The sequence below is a fragment of the Indicator indicator genome, chromosome 3, assembly GCF_027791375.1.
Source record: "Indicator indicator isolate 239-I01 chromosome 3, UM_Iind_1.1, whole genome shotgun sequence".
NCBI classification, from domain to species: Eukaryota; Metazoa; Chordata; class Aves; order Piciformes; family Indicatoridae; genus Indicator; species Indicator indicator.
In genome coordinates, this window is record NC_072012.1 from 44,677,911 (window position 1) to 44,704,485 (window position 26,575).

Sequence of the window (26,575 nt, forward strand, 5' to 3'; positions counted from 1 at the left end):
AGTCCAACCTGTCACCCTAAACCTCATGCCTATCTAAACCATGGCACCAAGTGCCACGTCCAATCCCCTCTTGAACACCTCCAGGGATGGTGACTCCACCACCTCCCTGAGCAGCACATTCCAATGGCCAACCACTCTCTCTGTGAAGAACTTTCTCCCCACCTCCAGCCTAAACCTCCCCTGGCGCAGCCTGAGACTGTGTCCTCTTGTTCTGCTGCTGGTTGCCTGGGAGAAGAGACCAACCCCTCCTGGCTACAACCTCCCTTCAGGTAGTTGTAGACAGCAATGAGGTCTCCCCTGAGCCTCCTCTTCTCCAGGCTAAACAGTCCCAGCTCCCTCAGCCTCTCCTCATAGGGCTTGTGCTCAAGGCCTCTCCCCAGCCTCGTTGCCCTTCTCTGGACATGCTCCAGCAATTCAACATCTTTCCTAAACTGAGGGGCCCAGAACTGGACACAGTACTCAAGGTGTGGCCTAACCAGTGCTGTGTACAGGGGTACAATGACCTCCCTGCTCCTGCTGGCCACACTATGCCTGATGCAGGCCAGGATGCCATTGGCTCTCTTGGCCACCTGGGCACACTGCTGGCTCATGTTCAGCTGCTCTCAACCAGTACCCCCAGGTCCCTTTCCACCTGGCTGCTCTCCAGCCACTCTGACCCCAGCCTGTAGCTCTGCATGGGGTTGTTGTGGCCAAAGTGGCAGCACCCGGCACTTGGACTTGTTGAATGCCATCATGTTGGACTCTGCCCATCTGTCCAGCCTGTCAAGGTCCCTCTGCAGAGCCCTTCTACCTTCTAACAGATCAACATCTGCTCCCAGCTTGGTGTCATCTGCAAATTTACTGATGATGGACTCAATCCCCTCATCCAGATCATCAATAAAGATATTGAACAGGATAGGGCCCAGCACTGATCCCTGGGGGACACCACTAGTGACAGGCTGCCAGCTGGATGTGGCACCATTCACCACCACTCTCTGGGCTCGGCCCTCCAGCCAGTTCCTAACCCAGTGCAGAGTGCTGCTGTCCAAGCCACAGGCTGACAGCTTGGCCAGGAGTTTGCTGTGGGGACAGTGTCAAAGGCCTTGCTGAAGTCCAGGTAGACTACATCCACAGCCTGCCCCACGTCCACCAGGCAGTCACCTGATCATAGAAGGAGATCAGGTTGGTGAGGCAGGACCTGCCCTTCCTAAATCCATGTTGGCTGGGCCTGATTCCTTGGCTATCCTTCAGGTATGCAGTGATTGCCCCCAAGACAATCTGCTCCATGATTTTCCCTGGCACTGAGGTCAGGCTGACAGGCCTGTAGTTCCCAGGTTCTTCTGTCCGTCCCTTCTTGTGGATGGGTGTCACATTGGCCAGTTTCCAGTCTTCTGGGACCTCTCCAGTGAGCCAGGACTGGTGGAAAATGATGGAGAGAGGCTTGGCCAGCTCATCTGCCAGCTCTTTCAGCACCCTAGGATGAATCCCATCAGGTCCCATGGACTTGTGAATATCCAAGTGACTCAACAAGTCTCGAACTAATTCCACATGGATTTCAGGAGTACAACACTGCTCCTTGACCCCATCGACCAGCTCAGGAGGCCAGTTATCCTGAAGTCCTCCTGCCTTACTGTTGAAAATGGAGGCAAAGAAGGTATTTAGAATCTCAGCCTTCTCCTCATCCTTAGTTACAATGTTACCCTCCACGTCCAATAAAGAGTGGAGGCTCCTCTTGCCCCTCTTTTTAGCATTAATATATTTATAAAAATGCTTTTTCTTGTCCTTCACAGAAGCGGCCAGTTTAATTTCTAACTGTGCTTTTGCCTCTCTAATTTTTCTTCTACATGATCTAACAACATCCTTAAACATATCACTAGTTGCCTCCCCCCCTTTCCAAAGGCAATAAACCCTCTTTTTTTCCCTTAAATCCTTCAGGAGCTGCTTGCTCATCCAGGCCGGTCGTCTTCCCCGCCGGCTCGTCCTACGGCATGTGGGAACTGCCAGTTCCTGTGCCTTTAGGAGCTCCTGTTTGAAGTAGGTCCAACCATCCTGGACCTCTTTCTTCTTAAGGGCTGTTACCCAGGGAACTTTCTGAATAAGTTGCCTGAACAACCTGAAGTTTGCCCTCCGAAAGTCCAAAGTGAGGGTTCTGTTACTGCTCCTCCCTATTTCCCTGCATATTGAAAACTCCACTATCTCATGGTCGCTGCACCCTAGACAGCCTCCAACCATCACATCTCCCACCAGCCCTTCTCTATTTGAGAACAGCAGATCAAGCAGAGCCTTGCCCCTGGTAGGTTCACCTAAGAGCTGCATCAGGAAGTTGTCATCCATGCACTCTAGGAACCTTCTGGACTGTCTCCTCTCTGCTGAATTAAGTTCCCAGCAGATGTCTGGTAGGTTAAAGTCCCCCACAAGGACAAGGTCTGATGATCTTGAGACAGCTTCCAGCTGCTTATAGAATATCTCATCGGCCTCCTCGTCCTGGTTGGGTGGTCTATAACAGACTCCAACCAGGATGTCAGTTTTGTGCGGCCTCCCTCTGATTTTAACCCACAAGCATTCAACCCTTTCATCTGCAACCTCGAGTTCTGAGGCACCAAAGAATTCCCTAATATACAGGGCCACCCCTCCTCCTCTTCTCCCTTGCCTGTCTCTCCTAAAGAGCTTATAACCCCCCAGTGTGGTACTCCAATTGTGAGAATCGTCCCACCATGTTTCTGTGATGGCAACTACATCATAGTTCTCCTGGTGAACCAAGAGTTTCAGTTCCTCTTGTTTGTTGCCCATACTGCGTGCATTGGTGTACATGCACTTCAGCTGGGCTGCTGATTTCACCAATTTATGTGGTCCTCCCTCCTCCCCAGGGAGACTGGTTTCCACACCCACCCCCTTCAGACCTAGTTTAAAGCCCTCCCAATGAGTCCTGCCAACCCCAGTGCCAGCACCCTCTTACCCTTTCTAGATAAATTCAACCCATCTTGGTCCAGCAGGTCAGGTGCAGTAAGAGTTGCCCCATGATCAAAGCAGCCAAAATTCTGCTGCTGGCACCACCTCCTAAGCCAACTGTTGATGGTGTGGGTTTTCCTGTTCCTCTCAGTGTACACCACTGCTGCTGAGGGAACTGAGCAGAACACCACTTGAGCTCCTGCCCCGTCAATCGATTTCCCACGGGCCTTAAATTCCTTTTTAATCTTCCTGGTGCTGCTCTTTTCAATTTCTTCACTTCCAGCCTTCACTTCCAGAATGATGCCCTCAAAGAGACCTCTGAGATGGCCATGGACAACACAACACCAAGCCCCTGTGAAAAATAATCTTTATTCTATATACAGGAGCACAGGGCCCCAGGAAACTATAGCCAAAGGATTTGGTCACTGAATTGTTCTGGGGTTGAGGAAGCCCACACAGATAACCAAGGGTGGTGCCAACCATGGGAGAGGTGGTGCCAACCTTCTGGACCTGCCAGAGGATCTGGTTATTTAAGCTACCACGATGGCATCCATCCATCCTCTAAGTAGGCTTCATTGACTGGCTAGAAATTCTTGGCTGACCAACACTATCACATTTTCCTATGGGAAAAACATGACTGGCAGTACTCCAGCAAGAGGTCTCTGACAGGGAGCTCGACTGGAACCATCTTCTTTGCATTCAGCATTGGAAGGGCAGTCTAAATTCCAGGACATACCCAGGAGTTGAGAACACAGCTTTCCATAGATCAAGTCCATTTGCTCTGGATTCAGCCAAGTCCAAGGACCAGCACCAGCTTTCTACAAGAGGCCCTTCCAAAAGCACTGATGCCAGAAGGCTTCAGAACTCCAGTCCCAGTTTAATTCTGGAGCTTCTGACTTTGATTTCTGCCACTTTGCTCTGGTAAGACCTCACCTGCACTGCTGCATCCAGCTCTGGAGCCCTCAACACAGGAAGGGCATGGACCTGATGGAGCAGGTCCAGAGGAGGGCCATGGAAATGATCAAGGTCCTGGAGCAGCTCTGCTGTGAGGACAGACTGAGGGAGTTGGGGTTGTTCAGCCTGGAGAAGAAAAGGCTCCAGGCAGACCTAAAAGCACCCTTCCAGTAGCTGAAAGGGGCTCCAAGAAGGCTGCAGAGGGACTGTTTGCAAAGGCCTGCAGTGACAGGATGAGGGACAATAGTTTGAAATGAGAGAAGAGCAGATTTAGATTGGATGTTAGGAACAAGTTCTTTAGCATGAGGGTAGTGGAACACTGCAGGAGGTTGCCCAGGGAGGTAGTTGAGGCCCCATCCCTGGAGATCTTCAAGGTGAGGCTCGACAGGGCTCTGAGCAACCTGCTGTAGTGGAGGATGTCCCTGCTGACTGCAGGGGGGTTAGACTTGGATGACCTTTGGAGGTGCCTTCCAACCCAAACCATTCTGTGATTTGGTCCACACACCACACTCTGGAACCCTTCAGCCCAGCCTGTACAGGTTTAATCTTGGTGTCAGGGGTTCAGTGGATAGGAATGCAGGAGTCTGGCTGCTCCTATTTCACCTTTCATGGTGAGAGGTGCACAAAAGCTAGATCCAGGATTATCATTATTAACTTAGAGCTGAGAAGTGTGATTCCTTTTCTTTTTCAACAGCTAAATTGCCAACATTTTACAGAATGCCAACACTGGCTGGGCAGAAGTGAGAGTTTCCCAATGGAATGCCCAGTTTTGGCCTTTCTTCAAACAGGAGATGGCAATTGAGCTGAAAACTTTACTTTGAAATACAAGTTGTGTGGCTTCAAAGTGTGTGCAGCTTCCTTAGGATATGAATTTCAAACAGCACTGAACCAGGGAGCAAAACCAGCACTTGGCTGCTGCAGGCTTGGACAGCAAACACCCCTGGGGTGAGTTGCTGCTCCTGAAGGGCTGAGCTGGGAAAAGAAGGCAGCTGGGTGAAGTGGGAAAAAGCTGGACCTCACTACACAGAGGGCTGAGCCCTGAGGAAAAAGGCTACTCCCTCTCCTCAGAGGTGGCCTGTGAAGCACAGGAAGAGCAGAACGTGGAGAGCAAGTAGATACATGGCCACCAGCAGAGGCAGGCGGGTCCTGGAACGGAAGAGGGAGCGGAGCAGGCGTCGTAGGCCAAGGATATTCCGGGTCTGGAAGAGCAAAAGAGAGACCAGTCAGTGCCAGCAAGGGACATGTCTCCAAGTGCCTTCACCCAGAGCTCTGCAGGCCACCAGGAGAAACTGAAGCTAATGAGCAGGAGCCTTCCCAAACCCATTCCTCTGTCTGATCTGATCCTCAATACTCCTTCTCCTGCTCCCTGCAGGTTTCTCATGAAGCAGCTCTCTCCAATTCTGCCTGAGAAAGGTCAATGGAATGTAGAACATCTCCTTCTAACATCCAGTCCCTAGGAATTTCCAGCCCCTCTAAGTGAACTATGAACAAATGGATCAGGGGTTCCTTGCTGCTGCAGCCTCAGGGTGCTAGCAAACCTGATTCACTCTCTGGCCTGGAAGAAAAATGTTCTTTATCTGTTGTGTTCTTTCACCCTCCAAGCTGAAGGGACTTCTGAAGCTGTTGAACAAGCTGTATAGAGTGACCTTACTCTACAGGGGCCCTTCCAGAAGTCCCCAGACAATGCAACTTCTCTACTTTGTTGACAACCCCCAAGCATGAGCATAGAGTATCCTCCAGTTATGGCACTTGCTCTAATTCTGCTGATGCTGTTCTTCAAAGCATCGCCTCCAAGTCTTCAAGAGACCAGAGGGCAAACTCCTCAAGCAGAGCTTCATCCTTTAGCCCTGAGGTGAGTCCCAGGCTGTTACTCAGCAGCTTTGGCTCTCAGCCTAACTAACCCAGGTCTGAATGAGGAGTGAGGAGAAGCTGAGGCACTGCAGGCTGCAGATATCACAGCCCCAGCATCCAACAGATTTGCACAGCCTTTGCCTACTTGCTCACCACTGAGGCCTTGAATATTCCCCAAGGAACATGGACCCACATTTCAGGCACAGCCAATGCTGACCTCCACTTTAGTGACTTCTCACATTTAGTCTACACCTGCAGGCTGCAGCAGAGCCACTATCAGAGCAGTGAGTGGCTTTTGGCATGGAAAACAGAACAAGGTAAGGGCAGACATCTACAGAAAGCCAGGCAGGTTGAAATGTGCCTACAGAAGGATATTTAGCTACCACAGGGTCACAGTTTTCAGCTCAGACTTCCTTGCATCAGCAAGGACTCACAAGCTCTGGATATAAATTCTTACCCTGCTGAAGTTATGATCTGTGGAATCGATCAGCAAGGAGTGCTCATGACCTGAAGTCACATCAATGCTAGCACTTGAGGAAGATGTCCACTCACTTGAGTGCAACCTGCCACAATAAAACATGAAAATCAACTTTAGCTTCTCATGATGCCCCCAAACCCCCACAGTATTAAAAGGAGAGTTTTCTTTTAAAAGTATAGTCTGGCATCTGGGAAAGAACAACCCCTTCAACCAGCAGAGGCTGGGGGCTGATCTGTTGGAGAGCAGCTCTGGGGAAAGGGACCTGGGGGACCTGGTGGCCAACAGGATGGCCATGAGCCAGCAATGTGTCCTTGTGGCCAAGAAGACCAATGGCATCCTGGGGTGGATTAGAAGGGCTGTGGTTAGAAGGTCCAGAGAGGTTCTTCTCTCCCTCTACTCTGCCCTGCTGAGGACGCATCTGGAATATTGTGCCCAGTTGTGGACCCCTCAGGACAAGGGCCTCAGGGAACTGCTTGCAGAGTCCAGCACAGAGCAACAAAGCTGCTGAAGGCAGTGGAACATCTCCCTGTGAGGACAGGCTGAGGGAGCTGGGGCTCTATAGCTTGGAGCAGAGGAGCCTGAGGGCTGACCTCATTCCTGTTGATAAAAGATGTGCAGGGCAGTGTTGGGAGGAGGGAGCCAGGCTCTGCTCAGGGATGTCCAATGACAGAACAAGGGGCAATGGGGGCAAGATGGAGCAGAGGAGGTGCCATGGGAATAGAAGGAAATACTTTTTCCTTGTGAGGGTGCCAGAGCCCTGGAACAGCCTGCCCAGAGAGGCTGTGGAGTCTCCTTCTCTGGAGACATTAAAACGCCATCTGGACATGTTGCTGGGTAACTGGCTCTGGGTGACCACAGGTCCCACCCAACCTCCACCATGCTGTGACAGCCATGGGTAGTGGTTTCTATGTCCCCATTCAACAGAAGGATGTAATGACATGCAGATGAACACAGAGCTAGGGCCACCATCCTTTTCTGGTAAGCCTGCCTGTTCACTCAAGCTCCCTCACCTCCTGATCTGCTCCTGCGCTGCAGAGAGAGCCTCCTCCACAGCCAGGCGCCGCTCCCGTTCCTCCTCCAGCTGCTCCTCCAAATACCTCATGTCCTGCTTCGTGCTGCTGTGCAAATGTTCTGTTTCAGACAGCCTGCCAGAAAGCAACCAAGCATGTGCCAAAAAAGGGCGAAGTGAGGGACTGCTCTGTTCATACTGATGTGACCAGACTCCAATCCCCTTCTGCTTCATAGAGAAGACTTAGTTGTCTTCTATTATCTTTTGTTACCTCATGGAACAGGGCCAGAGGAGGGCCACAAAAATGATCAGGGGGTTGGAGCAGCTCTGCTAGGGGGACAGGCTGAGGGAGCTGGGGGTGTTCAGCCTGGAGAGGAGGAGGCTCAGGGCAGACCTAAGAGTAGCAAGGCTCCCGGTAGCTGAAGGGGGCTCCAAGAAGGCTGCAGAGGGACTGTTTGTAAAGGTCTGCAGTGACAGCATGAGAGGCAATGGTTTGAAATCAGAGAATTTACACTGGATGTTTGGAACAAGTTCTTGAGCATGAGGGTAGTGGAATACTGTAACAGGATGCTCAAGGAGGTAGTTGAGGCTCCATTTCTGGAGATCTTCAAGGTCAGGCTGGACAAGGATCTGAGCAACCTGCTCTAGAGGAGGATGTCCCTGCTGACTGCAGGGGAGTTGGACTTGATAACCTTTTGAGGTGCCTTCTATGATTCAAGTGCATAAAAAGATTCCTCTACTTCCACAAGGCTCTGTGTGGAAAGAGTTTTTCCAACACTCTGATTGAGAGGAACAGAAATGGGCTCCTCACTAACACCCAGCAGAAGTAACATCCCCACCTCTCTTTTCAATTTCTCTTTACCTCAGCTGCAGCTCCTGCAGTTCTGGTGTGTAACTGCCTCTCTGAGGCTCATTCTTTTCTTGGGGGGCTCCTGGAGCTGCATCCGTTGCAAACAGCTCCTGAAAGAAAACATCACTGGATGGCAGACAGCACTGAATGAGGAGGACAGAACGCAGCTGCAGTGCTGCAGTTATGGACCCATCTGAAATGAGCTCTGCCCTCCCTTGCACCAAGATCAGCCTTACCACACCCTTGTCAGCAGACTGCAGCTCCTGGAGCTGCCGCTCCAGCTCCAAGCAGCGGTTCAGAACCTCATTGTAGTGCTGATGGCTCTCACAGATGCTCCTGCTGCTCCCACGCAGCTGGAGGGAGAGGGCATTTTTCTCCTCAAAGACCTGAGAGAGCTGGGGAGACAACACAACTGCTAAGCAAAGAACATTTTGGTGAGAGCAAAATCATTCTCTGGGCAACTGAGGGTTAGAACTCTACTGGGGACTGCCATACTGCATGTTAACAAGGCCCAAAGACCAGCAGTGATCTCCAGAGGCAGCTTGTGGTTGAGGTTTCCAGAGCAGGAGACCCAAAGTATCAGCAGGATGTACAGAAGAACATAGCTTCCAAAGCAAGAGTTCTAAAGGGCTAGGATTGACCTAATGCTCCCAGAAACATCATCAGTGTATGATGACAGAATTCTAGAATGGTCTGGGTTAGAAGGGACCTCCAAAGCTCATCAAGTCCCACTCCCCTGTACACTCAGCAGGGACATCCCTCCACTAGATCAGCTTGCTCAGAGCCTTGTCCAGCCTCACCTTGAAGATCTCCAGAAATGGAGCCTCAACTACCTCCTTGAGCATCCTGTTGCAGTGTTCCACTACCCTCATGCTCAAGAACTTGTTTCTAACATCCAGTCTAAATCTGCTCTTCTCTCATTTCAAACCATTGTCCCTCATCCTGTCACTGCAGGCCTTTGCAAACAGTCCCTCTGCAGCCTTCTTGGAGCCCCCTTCAGCTACTGGAAGGCTGCTCTTAGGTCTGCCTGGAGCTTTCTCTTCCCCAGGCTGATCAGCCCCAAGCCCAGAGAGGTTCTGGAACTGCTGACCTGTCACTGTTGGTGACAGTGCTGCCTTGAGCAGCAGCAGATCACCTTCAGAAGTCTCTTCTCGCATTTCTGGGTTTGTGTTATTTCACTGAATGCCCATGAGAACAAAAAATTCATTCCTGCCCCCTGAGCCCTGTTCAAGCTCATCCTTTCTCCCCATGTTCCTCATCCCAGACTCTGCAAGCAGCTCTGAGATCTAATTCTTACCTTGCTGTTTAACTGCTGGATTCTGAGCTCTTTTAGGTGCAGTTCTTTCAGGCTGTCACTTAGCTGGGCCTGGAGGTGTTTTGTCTCTGTTTCTGGGCTTGAAAAGTCCCCTCTGAGAACTTCTGAAGGAACCTGCCAGGAAAAGAACAACAAAAGAATATCCTGCAGATTCATATCAGTCCAGTATGGACAAAGATCAAAGCCCAACACTGTTCTTAGGTCTGGAACTTGACCTTCTCAAGTGAAGCAACAACAGGGAGAGCCTAAAAGCCATCTGAAAGTCCAACCAATTAGGAAGGATCCACTGAACTTGCACATGCGATGGGCCCTTCTCAAAAGTTGTCCTCAAGCTGTCTACAATACAGAAGGGAAATAAAAAAACCTGAAGTGTATGAATGAGAAGATGAAAAACAAATCCCCAGAGCAATAGAGAAGAGGAGGTTAAGACTGGGTGTTAAGAACAAGTTTTTTAGCATGAGGGTGGTGGAACACTGCAACAGGTTGCTCAGGGAGGTATTTGAGACTCCATCCCTGGAGATATTCAAGGTGAGGCTGGACAAGGCTGTGAGCAACCTGCTCTAGTGGAGGATGTCCCTGATTACTGCAGGGGGGTTGGACTGGCTGACCTTTGGGGGTCCCTTCCAACCCAAACCATTCTATGAAATAAAGAATCTGTGTTTTTCCACCCACCTTTGTCTGGTACTGCTCCTCTACCACCTGGGACTTGCTGAGGGGCAGCCTCATTTCTTGGGTGATCTTTTGTAGATGGCTCAGCTGTTTGTCTTTTTCAGCTATGACCATCAGGTACTGCTCCTTGATGCTGCTGTTCTGCTTCTCCCAGGTGGTTTTCTCTTGTCTGCCCAGAATGACACAAAGGAAATGATCAGGAAGTTACCAGTATCAGTTATGCTATTGGGGACAGGCTGAGAGAGTTGGGTTGGTTCAGCCTGGAGAAGAGAAGGCTGAGGGGAGACCTTAGAGCAGCCTTCCAGGACTTGAAGCGGCCTACAAGAAAGCCAGGAAGGGACTTTTGACAAGGGCTTGTAGTGATAGGATGAGAGGGAATGGATTGAAGCTTGAGGAGGGCAGATTGAGACTGCAGAGTAGGAAGAAATTCTTGACAGCGAGGGTGGTGAGACACTGGAACAGGTTGCCCAGGAAGGTTGTGGATGCTTCCTCCCTGGAGGTGTTCAAGGACAGGTTAGATGAGGCCTTGAGCAACTTGGGCTAGTGGAAGGTGTCCCTGCCCATGGCAGGGGAGTTGGAGCTAGATGATCTTGAAGGTCTCTTCTATCCTAAACCATTCTTTGAATCTATGAAATCCAGGGATCATTTAACTTCCAGCTTTATGGTTTGAAATGAGAGAAGGGCAGATTTAGATTGGATGTGAGGAACAAGTTCTTTAGCATGAGCCTGCTGGAACACTGCAACAGGTGGCACAGGGAGGTAGCTGAGGCCCCATCCATGGAGATATCCAAGGTCAGGTTGGACAAGGCTCTGAGCAACCTGACAGCTGACAGGTAAGGCTGAACTTCTGCTGGCTTTGCCTCCTGCCCTCAAGAATGAAAGGAAGGCTACATTTGCATCTGTGAGGCAGTGAGAAGAGAAGACAATCCTCACCTAAGCTGCTGGAGCTCCTGCTGGTACAGAAGGCTTTCTTGCTTCAGCTGCTGCTGGAGACGGTGCTGTTGATCTGCCTCCTGCTGAAACTCCTGCAGCTGTGCTTTTAATCGAGAGTTTTCAGCTGATTCCACCCCCACCAGGATGTATTGCTGCTGCAGGTTCTTCAGCTCCCTCACCTGCAAAAGGGAAATGGCAGTGTGGGACAAATGAGCAGGCAGGGAGGTTTGTTACTTGGAAGCATCTAAGAGCATTTCTCACTGTTGGACCTGAGGCAAGAAATGAAAGAAGATAGAAATTGATTTGGTGATTACAGCAGTCTGCAGAACACTGCTCAAAGAAACCCTTAGGGAATTCTGTCATAGAATGGTTTGGGTTGGAAGGGCCTCCAAAGGTCATCTAGTGCAACCCCTCTGCAGTAAGCAGGGACATCCTCAATTAGATCAGGTTGCCCAGAGCACAGTAGTGAGTTTTGAGACTTTCCATGAAGATTTTATAGATTAAAAATAAAACTACTCCAGACTCCATTAATTCCCTTCTTCAGAGAAAGGCAAAATTGAGACAGAATGAGCTGCTTAAGAACTCCTGGAGTTGGTGTTTGAAGTAAACCAGGAAACTGAGGAATTAAATCCCTCTTGCCAGGCTACTCAGACTGAAATGTAAAGAGATTGTCACTGCACACCACAGAATCACAGAATGTTAGGGGTTGGAAGGGACCTCAAAAGATCATCCAGTCCAACTCCCCTGCCCCAGCAGGATCACCCAGGACAGGTCACACAGGAACACATCCAGGTAGGTTTGGAATGTCTCCAGAGAAGGAGACTCCACAACCTCTCTGGGCAGCCTGCTCCAGGGCTCTGACACCCTCACAGGGAAAAACCTTTTCCTTCTGTTCCTGTGGAACCTCCTCTACTCCATCTTGCCCCCATTGCCCCTTGTCCTGTCATTGGACATCCCTGAGCAGAGCCTGGCTCCATCCTCCCAACACTGCCCTGCACATCTTTATCAACAGGAATGAGGTCACCCTTCAGGCTTCTCTGCTCCAAGCTATAGAGCCCCAGCTGCCTCAGCCTGTCCTCATAGGGAGATGTTCCACTGCCTTCAGCATCCTTGTGGCTCTGTGCTGGACTCTGCAAGCAGTTCCCTGAGGTCCTTCTTGACCTGAGGGGCCCAGAACTGGGCACAAGATTCCAATGTCCCTGCTCAGTACAGGGATATTTGGACTAGGTTATCTTTGGAGGTCCCTTCCAACCCAAACCATTCAATGATTCTATCTGGCAGAACATACCCACAAGAGCTAAGGTCATTGGAAGGTAACTCCATTACCTTTGAAAGGTTATGGTGACTGGGAGAGGTTCCCTAAGGCTTGAAGAAAACAGAAGTCATCCCTACCTACAAGAAAGTCAAGGAGGAGGAACTAGGGAGCTGCAGACTGGTCAGCCTCATCCTCAACAATGGGAAGATGATGGAGCAACTACATCTGGAAACCATATCCAGACACATCGTAACAAAAATTCCCCAAAGAATCTGTGGGATAGCCACCAGTGGAGATACTCCAGACTCAGCTGGACTTAGAATCATAGAATTGGTAGGGTTGGAAGGGACCTCAAGGATCATCCAGTTCCAACCCCCCTGCCATGGGCAGGGACACCTCACACTAGAGCAGGTTGCTCAGAGCCACATCCAGCCTGGCCTTGAAAACCTCCAGGGATGAGGCTTCCACCACCTCCCTGGGCAACCTGTTCCAGTGTCTCACCACCCTCATGGTGAAAAACTTTTTCCTAACATCCCATCTGAATCTACCCATTTCTGTTCTTTTTCTATACCCTCAACTGTTCTGTGAGTCTGTGAAGGCCATGATTTATGTTTCATGTGGTCAATACCAGACCCCAGCATGGTGAATCTCAGGAAGAGATTCAAATCTCCTTTAAAGTCAGAGCAGGAAGAGAGAAGGACTCACTACTCTGTCTCTGTCATTCTGCAAGGAGGAGAGGGCGTTCTTCAGGCTCTGCACTTCTGAAGGAGTGCTGGAAGGGCTCCCTTCTGCTTGCTGTTGTTTCACCTCTTCAACCTTCTGGGCTTTGCCCAGCTCATCCAGGAGACGCTCTCGCTCATTCTGCAGGCTTGCCATAGCCTTGGAGAAAGATTTGACTTGGTTGGCAGAACCTTCCAGCTCTGCAGACAGACGGAGAAGTTCCTCATCTTTTCCCCTGAGCTTCTCATTAAGCTTCTCAATCTGGGCCCAGAGACCTCTTTCCTCAGTGGCTTGCTGCAGTTGTGTCAGCTCAGCCCTCGCCGTGTCTCGGTCCCTGGCAGCAGAATGTTGCTCCTCTTGCAGCTGGGCCACCTGCTCCTGCAGATTCTGCACCAGACTCTTCTGTTCCTCCAAGTCTGCAGAGTATTTCTGTTTCAAAGCATGAAGCTCTTCATGGGCCTGGTCCCTGCTGTCCTGAAGAGAGCTCATGGACTTCCCAAAAGACTGAATTTGAGCTCGGAGCTCTTTGTTTTCATCTGTGACTGCAAGAAGCTTCTGTTCCATCTCCATCAAATCCCGTGCCAGCTCTGCTACCCTCTCCTCTGCTGTCTCCGTTTCATTCCTCATTATCCCTGCGTCGTGATGGAGGTGCTTCAGCTCCTTCTTCAGCCTCTCCTCAGCCTCTCCCACTCTCCTGGCCGCATCCCTCTGAACACTGACTAGTTCCTCCTCGAGTTCTGCTATCCTCTGGTGCGAGAGGGAAAGCTGATGGCTCAGTTCTTCTGCCTCTTTTTCTCGGGTCTTCAGCTGTGCTTGACACTCCATGATGGGACTGCCCTCACGCAACGCTGTCATCTCGCTCTGCACCCGAGACAGAGAGGACTTCAGGGCTTCGATCTCTTCAGACATGCCAGCTTTATCCTCTTGCAAGGCTTCCATGGACCCCTTGAGCTCATCCTGAGCATGCTGGGACTCTTTCAGTTGTGCTTCTATGGCTGCCTTCTCCTTTTCCAGAGCCTGGATCCGCTGAAGCTGTGTTTTGAGCAGTTGCTTCTGCTGGGAGTCCTTTATTGAGATGACTTGGTTGAGGTCTTCTCGGTACCTCACCAGCTCTGCATTCAGCTTGGCATTCTCAGAGTTGAGGTCATCCATCTGGCTGTGAAAACCTCTGATCTCCTCCTTCAGCTTATTGTTCTCAGCAGCAGCCTCCTGAATGATTTGGTCTTTCTCCAAGATGCTAACCAGGTGACGTTCCTCCAGCTGCTTGTAGTCCCTCAGCACGCGGTCTCGGTCATCTTGCAACGATGACATGGACTTGGTGAAGGACTCCAGTTGGGCCTTCTGCTGCTTGCTTTCTTCTCTGCTCATCTTCATCTTTTCAGTGAGGCGATCAAGTTTGTCAAGAAGTCTGTTCTTCTCGTTTTCCAGAGCTTTTTGATCCTCTTCCTTCTTACTCAAGCTAAGCTCCAACTCTCTCACCCCTTCCGAGTGCTGCTGCTGCAATTCAGACAGAGCAGCCACTACAGCTTCTTCCTTGGCAGACAGCAAACTCATGATCTTCTGATCTTTGGCACTGGTTTCTTCATGCAGCTTATTTGTTAGGGCCTTAGAAGCTTGCAGATCAGCCTCAAGCTGTTCACAGCTCAATTTAAAATTCTGGATGCTGGTCTCTTGTTGCTTGACCGTAGTCCCCAGCTCTTCTCTGACCAACTCACACTGGGTGAGGGAGTTCTGTAAGTCAGCAAGCTGACCTCTCAGGCTGCTGATTTCTGACTCCAGCTTCTGCTGCTCGTTCTGGGACTCACTGTACAGTTTCTGAGCCTCTTCCAGTCGAGTCAGAAGCTCCTTCCTTTCTTGCTGCAGCATTTCACATGTCTTCTGATGATGATCAATCTCCTTCCTGGATTCAGACTCCCACTCTTCCTTGTTACGTTCCAGCCTGAGGACGCAGAAGAGGAAGTCAGTCACAAATCAGTGAAGTCTCTCCAGTACCCAGAGCCACAGCAACAGTTTTTAGTGTTCATACTGATTCAGAAAAGCCACAAAAAATTGAGTTTTATATAAAGAATACAAGCTGGAAACATCCAGATGATTCTTTTTCCCTCAATTCAAGACTCAGGGCATCTTTTAAAGCTGTGACTGCACCACTGTCTGAAGGATGGGTGCTGGGGGAAGAGTTTTTAAATGCTGCCCAACCTTTACGTCAAGAGACTGAACACTGAATATAATCATCTCCTTTTCTTCTTTCTGTCACCCACTGTAGCTAACAAAAGCCAAACACACCAGCAGATAATCAATCAATTGCTGTTCTCCTGTGCTTGATGCTCACTTCATGTCCCAGCATCAAGACACAGCAAACTTATAGAACAGTTTTACTCATCATAGAATGGCTTGGGTTGAAAGGGACCTCCAAAGCTCATTCAGTCCAACCGCCTGCAGTCAGCAGGGCCACTCTCCACCACAGCAGGTTGTCCAGAGCCTTGTCCAGCCTCACCTTGAATACCTCCAGAGGTGGGGCCTCAACTACCTCCCTGGGCAACCTGGGTAAGACCTCTCCTGCAGTGCTGTGTCCAGCTCTGGAGCCCTCAACACAGGAAGGACATGGACCTGATGGAGCAGGTCCAGAGGAGGGCCATGAAAACGATCATGAGACTGGAACACCTCTGCTATGAGGACAGGCTGAGGGAGCTGGGGTTGTTCAGCCTGGAGAAGGGAAGGCTCCAGGCAGACCTAAGAGCAGCCTTCCAGTACCTGAAGGAGCCTCCAAACAGGCTGCAGAGGGACTGTTTGCAAAGGCCTGCAGTGACAGGATGAGGGGCAATGGTTTGAAATAAAAGGAGAGCAGATTTAGGTTGGATGTTAGGAACAAGTTCTTTAGCATGAAGATGGTGGAACACTGCAACAGGTTGCCCAAGGAAGTTGTGGATGCTCCCTCACTGCAGGTATTGGAAGGCCAGGTTGGATGAGGCCTTGAGCAATCTGGGCTAGTGGGAGGTGTCCCTGCCCCTGGAAGGGAGGCTGAAACTTGGTGACCTTTAAGGTCCCTTCCAACCTAAACACCACTGAACATCTTTTCTATCCCCAAACCTCTTTTCTATCCCCACACAAGGCTTCACTCCTGGATCACTTCTGGCTTCACCAGGAAGTCTCATTTTGTTCTCCCTCTCAGCCAGTCATTAGCTTTGCCACCTGCATCTCACATTTAGGGATATTTACACACACTCCAAAGCCTTTATTTCTGGGAAAGGGAAGGGGAATCCTGCCTCACCTCTGGCTGCTGCCTTGTCAAACAGAAAGAGAAAAGTACCAGCTGTCAGCATTCACCTTCTTTACCTGGATATATGAGCCTGAAGTTCTTCCACTTGTGTGGTCCCCTGCTTCACCTGGTCCTTCAGCACAGCACAGGTCTCCTCTTTGAGGCGTATTTCTTCTTCCTTCTTTTGAATGGTTTCAGTGAATTTCCTCTCCCAAGTTTTGGACTCATCTATCACTCTGTCCCTGTCATCCTGAAGGGATGACATGCTCCTGGTGAAGGCTGCAAGCTGGGCTAGGGTTTTGTTTAGGCTGCCTTCCAATTGCTTGGCTTCTTGATCCTTTGTCTTCAAGGAAGCTTGAAGATCACCAACAGCTCTTTCCACAAGCTCCTTCTCCCTCTGCAGAGCTGCCAGCTTCTCTTCCATGTTCTGAATTTCCTTTGAGTGCTTGCTTTTTTCCTGCTCCAGTCTTCTCTCCAAGTCCTCATCTTTTTTCTTCATCTGAATTTTGCTGTTCTCTTTGTTTGCCTGCAGCTCTTCTTTCACTTTGACACTCTCTGCTAGAACCCTTGCTGCCTCGCTCTGGGTGTCATCCAACACTACCCTGCAGAGAGCAAGCTCTGCTTGGGCTTTCTTGGTGTCTTCAACTGCTTTAGCCAAACCCTCCTTGGCTGCTTCTACCTCTTTCTGAGACTCACTCTGCAGAAATTCCAGAGCTTTAACAGTTCTTTCCAAGCTACTGTTCTTTTCCTGGCTCTTAATACAGTCCTTCTGCAGCTGTTTAATCTCCTGCTGCTTCTGTTTCAGCAGCTCCTGAAGCTCCTTCACCTGCGCACTGCTGTCTCCCCTCCAACTGCATTTTAGCTTCTCTACCAATTCCTTCTGCCTTTCTGAACTTGCTTTGCTGTTCTCCTTTGCCATCTGGCGTTTCTCCTCCTCCAGCTCACACATCATCCTCTGCAGACTCTGAAGCTCATGTTTTAGTTGCTCATTTTGGAGCTGGAAGTCTGTTGCATCTTGCTGATAGTTTCCAATACTCCCATTGAGTTCTGCCAGCTGATTCATCAGCCTCTCTTCCAAGTCATCCTTCTCAGCCTCCAGCCTGTCCTTCAGTTCTGTCATCCCAACCAGCTCGGCTTTGGTTTTTTGGACTGTTTGTTCCATCTGTGCTACTGTGTCCTGAAGAGCACTCAACTCACGGACTTTCTCTTCCATTTGAGTCTCCAAAGCCCTTTTCTCACCTGCTAAAGTCTCAACACACCTGTGCATGTCACCCAGCTCTTGCTCTGAAGCCCTCCTGTTATCTTCTAGCTCTGTAATTCGCTCTGTGAGCTTAGCTATCTGCTGTATGTAGGTACCAAGGTCTTCAGGAGGGCTACCATCTTCAAAAGCTTTTTGTTTCAGCTCTGCAGTAGGAGAATCTGGCCTGAAAACTAAGTCTACTTGATTTTCAGTCCTCTCCATTGGTGGTGGTAGTGGCTGGGCAACTGCCTGATTTGTTTCTTCCCCTGTTGTCTTCTGAGCAGCATATTTGTCCACCAGTTCTCTGCTGTCCCTCAGCTTGGATTCTGTTATCTGCAGGAGACACTTTAAGTCTGTGATCTCTTGCTTAAGAGACTCCTTTTCAGCCATTACTGTCTCAAGCTGAGTAGAAAGAGACTGGCAATCCCTCCCAGAGTTCTCCAGATCTTCTTTCAGGCTAGTATTTGGCATAACATCTCCAGTCCTGTGCAGCTCTCCATCCTTTAACTGTATCTCTCCTCTCAGCTTCTCATTCTCCTCTTCTAGTTCCAGGATTTTTTGTTGCTTTGATTTTGCAAATTTCCTCATTTTCTCCTTCATTCCCTCAATCTCCTCCCCAGCTTCCTGCAACTGCTTATTTGCCTCCTCTTTTTCTGCTTCCACACTTTTCAGCCTAAGGAAAACCTCCTGCTTCTCCTGCCTAACAGCCTCCAAGACGCGCTGGATGCGCTCGGCCTGGTCGCTGATGTTCTCATAGGACTGCAGCAGGGTTTCATACTCCTTCTGCAGCTCCCTGTGTTTCTCCTGCCACTCAGAACTCTCAGTGGCTTGCAAGCTCTGCAAGGATTCCATCTCCTTCTCCAGCTTCTCCTTCTCCAGAACAACACTATCTAGGGTGAGGGTCAGGTTTTGACAGCATCCCTCCAGATCGAGCTTTTCTCTCAGGGCTTTATCAAGCTCTGCAGTAAGTTTCTCTCCCTCCTCAGTGAGCTCTGCTACCTTTGCTGTTAAGGCAGCTCCCTCTTTAACATGCTCACCTAGCTGGCTTTCCATGTTGGCCAACTTGACACCAAGACCTTCAATAGTAGTTTTAGTATTAGCCAGCTCCTCCTTCAGAGATTTACTCTCCTTTAGGGCCTCTTTTCTAGAGATAAGTGCAGCTTGCAACTTTCTCTGCAGCTGATTCTTCTGTTTGGCTGCTTCTGCACCATCATCTTGCTTCTCCCGAACTTCAATCAGCTCTGCTTGCAGCCGTTTGCTTTGCTCCTCATGTGCCTGAGCTTGAGTTTCCAACTGACTCCACAGCCTCTGGACTGAATCCTCTTTTTCCAGCAGCTGTGCCTGCACCTTATTTAGAGCTTCACTTTTCTCTTTTAGCTGCAAGTTAAGAAATTCCATTGCCTCATCCCTTTTGTGTAAAAGTGTTTTCAAGTCTTCCAGACTATCCTCTCTAGAGATTTTGGCCTGCCTCTCCTCCAGCTCTGTCTGAAGACTTGCCACCTTAGCTTCAGCTTGCTCAGAGGTCTTCTTCAGCCCTTCTATCTCCACAAACAACTGTGCTACGTGCTCTTGCAAGTGAAAGATGAGCTCTGATTTAGAAGCAAGCTCACTTTGCACGTGGCTGATGTGGTATTCCAACTCCTCTTTCTCCATCTGCACCTTTTCCAGTGTCTCCTTCAACTCCTCCCCAGAAGCATATGCAACTTGCACAACCTTGCTATCTGGTCTGTCTTCTGCTTCCACGCATGAGAAATCCAACCCATCCTGCTTCCCAAGGACACTCTCTGGTGATCCTTTCTGTTCTTGGAGTTGCCTGAGCTGAGCTTGGATGCTCTCTTTCTCTTTGCTTTGCTTATCAAACTGTTCCTGTAGGATGTTGTAGTCATCTTTCTGCTGTTTCAGCTGCTCTCTGTGGTGCCTGTCTTTCTCTTGAGCCTTTTTAATGGTGTATTTCCGAGACACCAGAGCTTCCTGGAGTTTTTTTTGAAGCTGTTCCTTTTCTTGTTCTAGAGCTGAAATCCTCTCTTTCAGAGGATTTTGCTGGTCTTCTGCTGAACCACTTTTTCCCTTTGCTTCAGAATCTTTTGGGCTTTCATTAGTCTCAGTTACTTTGTCAGCAAGGGTCTGACCCTCCATGACTTCACCTTCAGCTGAAGCAGTGGCTGTCTCACCTTGCAAGCTTTGCCTCATCTCTTCAATCACCGCCTGCAGTTGTGCTTCAGTAGCTTCTTTATCCAGCAGCTCCTTCCGGATGCTCTGCAACTCAGATTCCTTCTCAGAGAGCAGCTGGGTGAGCTGCTCCTCTCTGGGCTGGCATTCCAGAGCCACTTCTCTGCCCATCATACCTGGCACATTTTCATCTCCCTCCTCTTCCCGAGCCACTGTATTTTCCGATTCATGGTCTCTCCTCAGCTGTCCTAATTCACCCTCCAACCTGCTCACCTTCTTCAGAAGCTCTTTCCGGTTCAGAAGGACTGCTTGCAGCTTCCTCTTGACTTGCTCATTTTCCTTTTGAAGACATTCAAATTTATGTACCAATACCTCACTTTCTTGACATGCTGCCCCTGTCTCATACTGCTGTTCAGAGGCTCCACCCTTCAGGCAAGGATCTTTTGCTTCTAGGTGTTGGTCTCTCTCTTCCTGAGCTTTTAATAGCAGACTTGTTTGCTCTCTAAGACTCTTCAGCTCATTTCCCAGAGAAAATTTCTCTTCATTCAGCAGGACCATTTTCTCAGACATGCTGACACTGATCTCTGTCATCTGTTGGTCTTTCTCCAGCAATGCTTGTTGCAGGCTCTCTATAGTCTTGGTGTGTTCAGCCACAAGCTGTTCTAGGCTTGCTGCTTCATGGTCCTTGGAGGTTAAATTTTGTGAAAGCTCTTCCATGGCAGCTGTATTCTTCCTCAACAGCTCTTCTAGGTCAAGCACTTCACATTCCTTCTTCTCAATCTGGCTTTGCAGATCTTTTAGTTGTACATCCTGGTCAGAAAGCTGAAACTGAGCTTCATCTAAATCTTTTTGCAAAGCTTCAATTTTTACCTCCTTGGATTTAAATTCATTTTTAAGGCTCTGGATTTGTTCTCTCAGAAGACTGCTTTGACTGTCTGACAGTCTCTGCTTTTCTGACAAAGCTAGATCCTCCTCAAGTTGCTTGACTTGCTCTTGCAGTTCTGTGATGGTAGGAAGATCCTTCACCTGACACAGCAGCTGATCCCTTTCTTCATTTAAAACACAAAAGGCTCTGTCACACTCCTCTATTTTCCTCCTGTATTCCTCAGCCAGCTGGTTCAGCCTGTTGATTTCTACACCTTTTTCTCCTAAATCTTTCTCATAGGATTCTTCTGATTTCTGCAGAGCTCTTCGCAGCTCTGTAATTTGCTTTTGTAACCTGAGCACTTCTTCAGATTGAAAGGTGCTGAGCTCTGGATCTCTTGTAGACACTTCTTGCATTGCCTCCATCTCCCCTCTGCAGGGCACAGTGCTGCTGCTCAACTCGTTTTGTGTATCTGAAGCCTTTTGCTCTTCCCTCTGAAGGAGCGACATCTGGGAATGATCTCCCAGCTGGTTAGGTGCTTCTTCTGTTTGGCTGCCTGCAGAAGTTTGGCTGTTTGGGCCCTTGAGCTGGCTCTTTAGAAAAGTTATTTCTTCTTGGGCTTCTTTCAGCTCCAGCAGCAATACTGACAGCTCTTTCTGTTTCTCTGCAGCAAGATATTCTACAATTCCAGGGGGACAACTTTCCTCAGTGAACTGCTCACTTCCATTAGGAACTCCATCTGTTCTTGCCTACAAGAAAATTGTTAACAGAGTTCAAATTTCCTTTGAATCCTGTGAAAGGGAAGATCTAACACACTTTGCAGTTTAGGGATGCCCTTTCCCAAGCTAGGTCCTCCAATAAACAGAGGCTTCACTAACGCTGGGAGGACTCCTCAGAGCAGTTTGGTATCTGAAGTGGTGGCATGGAAGACTTTGCTTTTAGCATTAGACCTAAATGGAACTTCCTATTCCCTTATTCCCCATCCTCTTGATTCCAAGATTGGATGATTCTGATTTGTTTCAGTTCTCCTGTGATTCTCACAAGCCTTCCAAGTGTATTTTATCCAGCCACAGTTTTCTGCTCCCCAGTCATTTTGCTCTGCTCTGGTGAGAACTCACTGGGAGTCCTGCATCCAGCTCTGGAGCCCTCAACACAGGAAGGATATGGACCTGATGGAGCAGGTCCAGAGGAAGGCCATGAAGATGATCAGGGGGCTGAAGCACCTCTACTACAAGGACAGGCTGAGGGAGCTGGGGTTGCTCAGCCTGGAGAAGAGAAAGCTCCAGGCAGACCTAAGAGCAGCCTGCCAGTACCTGAAGGGGTCTACAAGAAGGCTGCAGAGGGACTGTTTGCAAAGGCCTGCAGTGACAGGATGAGGGGCAGTGGTTTGAAATGAGAGAAGAGCAGATTTAGATTGGATGTTAGGAACAAGTTCTGCACCATGAGGAGGGTGGAACATTGCAACAGGTTGCCCAGAGAGAGAGTTGAGGCCCCATCCCTGGAAATGTTCAAGGTGAGGCTGGACAGGGCTCTGACCAACCTATCTAGTGAGGGATGTCCCTGCTGACTACAGGGAAGTTGGACTAGATGACCTTTGGAGTTCCCTTCCAACCCAAAGCATTCTATCCTTCTATGAGTCCCCAGTGTCACTTTTTGCATTAACACTTCACAGTGACACAGATACTGCCAACTCTGCTGGAGACCACTGCACGTGACAAAACACAGCACCATGTCCTGATGGCTGGTGGGGACAGAGTGGAGCAGTGTGGGAAGAGCCAAGACCTTGCTCTAAGCTTTCAACAATCCTATGACAACTTCTCAGTACAGACCTACAGAGGCACTCACCTCCATCACTTGCTGGCTGAGGATAAAGCAAAGCAGCAGGCATCTGACCCTGCACTCTTCTCACCCACAGCCTGACTCTGCCTGCAGCTGCTCGCAGTGGAAAAGGACAAGGACAGAGCCTGTTGGCTGCCATCCCTCAGCCACAGCCTGCTGCCTGCCATCCCTCAGCCACAGCCTGCTGCCTGCCACCTAAACCAGAGGCTGCTGGATCCCACAAAGAGAACTCAGCTTCCTCCAGTCAAGCTGACAGGTAACCACTGGGGCACTAGGAATGGAGAGGGTTGGCTTGAAATGCATCCTGCAGGAACAGCTTAGCCTTTGGATGGCATTTCCTAAGCCTTGTCTGAGCCTAGCTTGTGGTTTTGCTGAGGAGATAACTCAGAGGGTGCAGAAAATAGCATGAACATGGGGAAGGACACAGGAATTCCACCCTGCCAGGAAAGGGAAGCAGAGTCTGCTAAGAAAGCAGCACAAGCAGTATTTGGAAGCTATTTCTGTCTCCCATCGATAATCCAGTTAATAATAACCTGCCAAAGAGGATTGTTCAAAAAAGGCCATAACAGCTTAGCTATTTTAAGGCCAGTCCTTGACCTAGTTGAGTTTTAGCTGATTTCAGTTGCTTAATCATTACCTGCTTTGCATTTTCCGTGCCCATCACAGCTTCCTGATGAAGCTCCTGGAGAAGGAATTCCGAGAGTGGTATTTCTGAAACATGCAAGCACAAAGAACTGCTTAGAGAATTAAAACTGATTAGAGAGCAGCAGGCCTCTGATTCATAGAATGGTTTAGCTTGGTTGCTCAAAGGTTGCTCAAAGCCTCATTCAACCTCCTGGGAGTGGGCATCCATGACTGCCTGGGCAACCTGTTGCAGTGTTCCACCACTCTCATGCTAAAGATCTTGTCCCTAACATCCAATCTAAATCTGCTCTTCTCTCATTTCAAACTGTAATAAATTTCTTCCTAATCCTCCAGTCTTAATCTGCTTCCCTCAAGCATCAATCCATTCCCTCTCATCCTATCACTACAAGCCCTTGTAAAAAGTCCCTTCCCAGCTTTCTTGTACCTCCTTCAGGTACTGGCAGGCTGCTTTAAGGTCTCCCTGGAGCCTTCTCTTCTCCAGGCTGAACAACACCAACTCTCCCAGCCTGTCCCCATACAGGAGGTTCTCCAGCCCTCAAACCACCTCTGTGGTCTCCTCTGGACCTCTTATGCTGGGGGCACCAGAACTGGATCACAGTATCACAGTATATTGGAGGTTGGAAGGGATTTCCAGAGATCAAGTCCAACCCCCCTGCCAGAGCAGGATCACTTAGGGTAGTCCACACAGGAATGCGTCCAGGTGGGATTGGAAAGTCTCCAGAGAAGGAGATTCCACAACCCCCCTGGGCAGCCTGTTCCAGTGCTCTGTCACCCTCACTGGAAAGAAGTTTCTCCTCATGTTGAGGTGAAATCTTCTATGTTCAAGTTTGAACCTGTTGTTCTTTATGACTGTGAACCACCCAAAAAGAGCCTGGCCCCCTCCACTTGACACCCACCCCTCAGATATTTATACACATTGATCAAATCCCCTTTCATTCTTCTCTTCAAGACTGAACAGCCCCAGGCCTCTCAGTCTCTCTTCATAGGGGAGATGCTGAAGTCCTCTAATCATCCCCCTGCATCCATGGATGCAGTGCTCCAGTGGGACAGAGGCACACTCATCAAGTTTGCAGATGACACCAAGCTGTGTGGGGCAGTTGACAGGCTGGAAGGAAGGGATCCATCCAGAGGGACTTGGACAGGCTGCAGAGGGGGGCCCAAGCCAACCTCATGCAGTTCAACAAGGCCAAGTGCAGAATGGGTCAGGGCACTCCAAAGCACAAATCCAGGCTGGGTGAGGAGTGGCTCCAGAGCAGTCTGGAGAAGAAGGACTTGGGGGTGTCAGCTGCTGACAAACTCCCCACGAGCCAACAGTGCTCCCTGGCAGCCCAGCAGGCAGCTGTGTGCTGGGCTGCATCCAAAGCAGGGAGAGAAGCAGGACAGGGAGGGGATTCTGCCCCTCTGCTCTGATGCAGAGAGGTATTCATCACCCAAGATTCAAGGAGTTCCTTTTGCCTTCAGTTCTGAATTCTACTTTACCCACTGGGAAGAACTCTGTGTTGTTTTTTAAGGTCTGAGCAAGAAAAGCATAAGGAAGCAGTAACCACTGACAAGTTCATTATCTAAAAATAGGGAAGCATAAGGGTTAAATAGCTGGAGACTATTAAAACAGGTAACAAAATCAACATCACCTTCAGGCTCCTGTCTTTCCAAGTTTTCTCTGGGTAGGGGTAAAGCCCCATGCCCATCTTCCTGATCTGTTCTTTTGTCCTGTGAAGTTGGTTCAGCCTGTTTAAACATAGGATGGAAGGGAGAAAGACATTTCAGTACAGTTTATATCCACATTAGCCTTGATTCTTTCAGTTCATCAGTTGGCCACTTTTATGTCACTCTTATTGATTCCTATTTCTTCCCAGGCTTCCACAACCTGCCCCAGCTGAGGGAAGGGACTTTTACAAGGGCTGCTGGTGATACGATGAGAGGGAATAGACTGAAGCTCAAGGAGGGCAGATGGAGGCTGGAGATTAGGAAGAAATTCTTGACAGTGAGGGTGGTGAGACACTGGAACAGGTTGTCCAGGAAGGTTGTGGATGCCTCCTCCCTGGAGGTGTTCAAGGCCAGGCTGGATGAGGCCTTGAGCAACCTGGGCTAGTGGCCATGCCCATGGCAGGGGGATGGGAACTAGATGAGCTTTAAGGTGCCTTCCAAGCTAAACCATTCTGTGATCAATCTACAAATCACAGAAGAGAAAGTCCAAACTTTTCATTCAGTTTCAGTTCCTCAACATAGGAAAAAGGTTCAGGAGATTCATATGAAAACCCTACCTGTGTCTTCAGATCAGAGACCTGCACTGAGTGGGATTTCAGCTCATTCTGATGGCAGACAAATTCTTCAGATTTCTCTACAAGTTCATCTAGTGGAGAAAAGGAAAAAAATAAAGAGTTCAGGTGTGATCTTGCCTTTTATTTTTTGCTTCTGAACTATACCAAACTTTACACATTTTCACAACAGTCTATGAGGTGCTTCTCTCTCAATCACTGCTTCAATTCTGAGCCAAAAAGAAGCTGGAATAAAATCAATTTGAAATTATAGCTTGAAGGAAGAACAATGTTATCAGTTGTAACGGATTGCTGTAGAGAGAAATGGTGGCTGAGTTTCCTTGGTTTAGAACCTCAGCCTCAGAAGGATGTGGCACATGGGGGAGGATGAAGCTGAGAGCAGCCCTGCAGAAAAGGACTTGGGGTGCTGGTGGATGAGAAGCTGGACATGAGCCAGCAGTGTGAGCTTGCAGGCCAGAGGCCAACGGCAGCCTGGGCTACAGCAAAAGCAGTGTGGCCAGAGATGGAGAGAGGAGATTCTGCCTCTGCTCTGGGAACGCCTCACCTGCAGTGCTGCATCCAGCTCTGGAGCCCTCAACACAGGAAGGGCACGGACCTGATGGAGCAGGTCCAGAGGAGGGCCATGAAAATGATCAGAGAGATGAAGCAGCTCTGCTACAAGAACAGGCTGAGGGAGCTGGGGGTGTTCAGCCTGGAGAAGAAAAGGCTCCAGGCAGACCTAAGAGCAGCCTTCCAGTACCTGAAGGGGGCTCCAAGAAGGCTGCAGAGGGACTGTTTGCAAAGGCCTGCAGTGACAGGATGAGGGACAATGGTTTGAAATGAGAGAAGAGCAGATTTAGATTGGATGATAGGAACAAGTTCTTTAGCATGAGGGTGGTGGAACACTGCAACAGGTTGCCCAGAGAGGTTGTTGAGGCCCCATCCCTGGAGATCTTCAAGGTGAAGCTCAACAAGGCTGTGAACAACCTGCTCTAGTAGAGGATGTCCCTGTTGACTGCAGGGAGTTTGGACTGGATGACCTTTGGAGGTCCCTTCCAATCCAAACTATTCTATGATTTTAAGTTAATAGGAAAAAAAGTCTACACATTATTAAAATTAAAAACCTCACATATGGCTCAAGAAATCAAAACAGGATAGGATGGGACAGTACACAAGGTAAGCACCCCACATGCTGCCCTACTCTCACACATGCTCCTCCTCTTGCAGCTGGCCTTGGTCACTGCCAAAGAGCAAGATAAGACTGCACTGGAGACCTTGAGTTTGATACAGCACCACCACTCCTACGTTCCTATGCAGTTAGGAGCTGTTCTAACAAACTTT

General features: G+C 49.4%; 1 protein-coding gene across 1 annotated transcript in view; it reads right to left on the reverse strand.

Annotated features, from left to right (window-relative positions):
* Nucleotides 1-4,877: 4,877 nt before the first annotated feature.
* GOLGB1 (golgin B1) overlaps nt 4,878-26,575 on the reverse strand; it is a 32,109-nt gene continuing 10,411 nt past the window's right edge. Inside the window, exons 8-20 of the mRNA XM_054399992.1 lie at nt 25,241-25,329; nt 24,608-24,704; nt 22,969-23,042; nt 16,296-21,241; nt 12,948-14,901; nt 10,988-11,166; nt 10,058-10,223; nt 9,368-9,499; nt 8,307-8,465; nt 8,083-8,180; nt 7,222-7,356; nt 6,191-6,296; nt 4,878-5,081 (exon numbers count right to left, since the gene is read on the reverse strand). Coding sequence (XP_054255967.1) covers nt 4,947-5,081; nt 6,191-6,296; nt 7,222-7,356; nt 8,083-8,180; nt 8,307-8,465; nt 9,368-9,499; nt 10,058-10,223; nt 10,988-11,166; nt 12,948-14,901; nt 16,296-21,241; nt 22,969-23,042; nt 24,608-24,704; nt 25,241-25,329 — 8,270 coding nt within the window. The 3' untranslated portion in view covers nt 4,878-4,946. The remainder of the gene's footprint in view (nt 5,082-6,190; nt 6,297-7,221; nt 7,357-8,082; nt 8,181-8,306; nt 8,466-9,367; nt 9,500-10,057; nt 10,224-10,987; nt 11,167-12,947; nt 14,902-16,295; nt 21,242-22,968; nt 23,043-24,607; nt 24,705-25,240; nt 25,330-26,575) is intronic.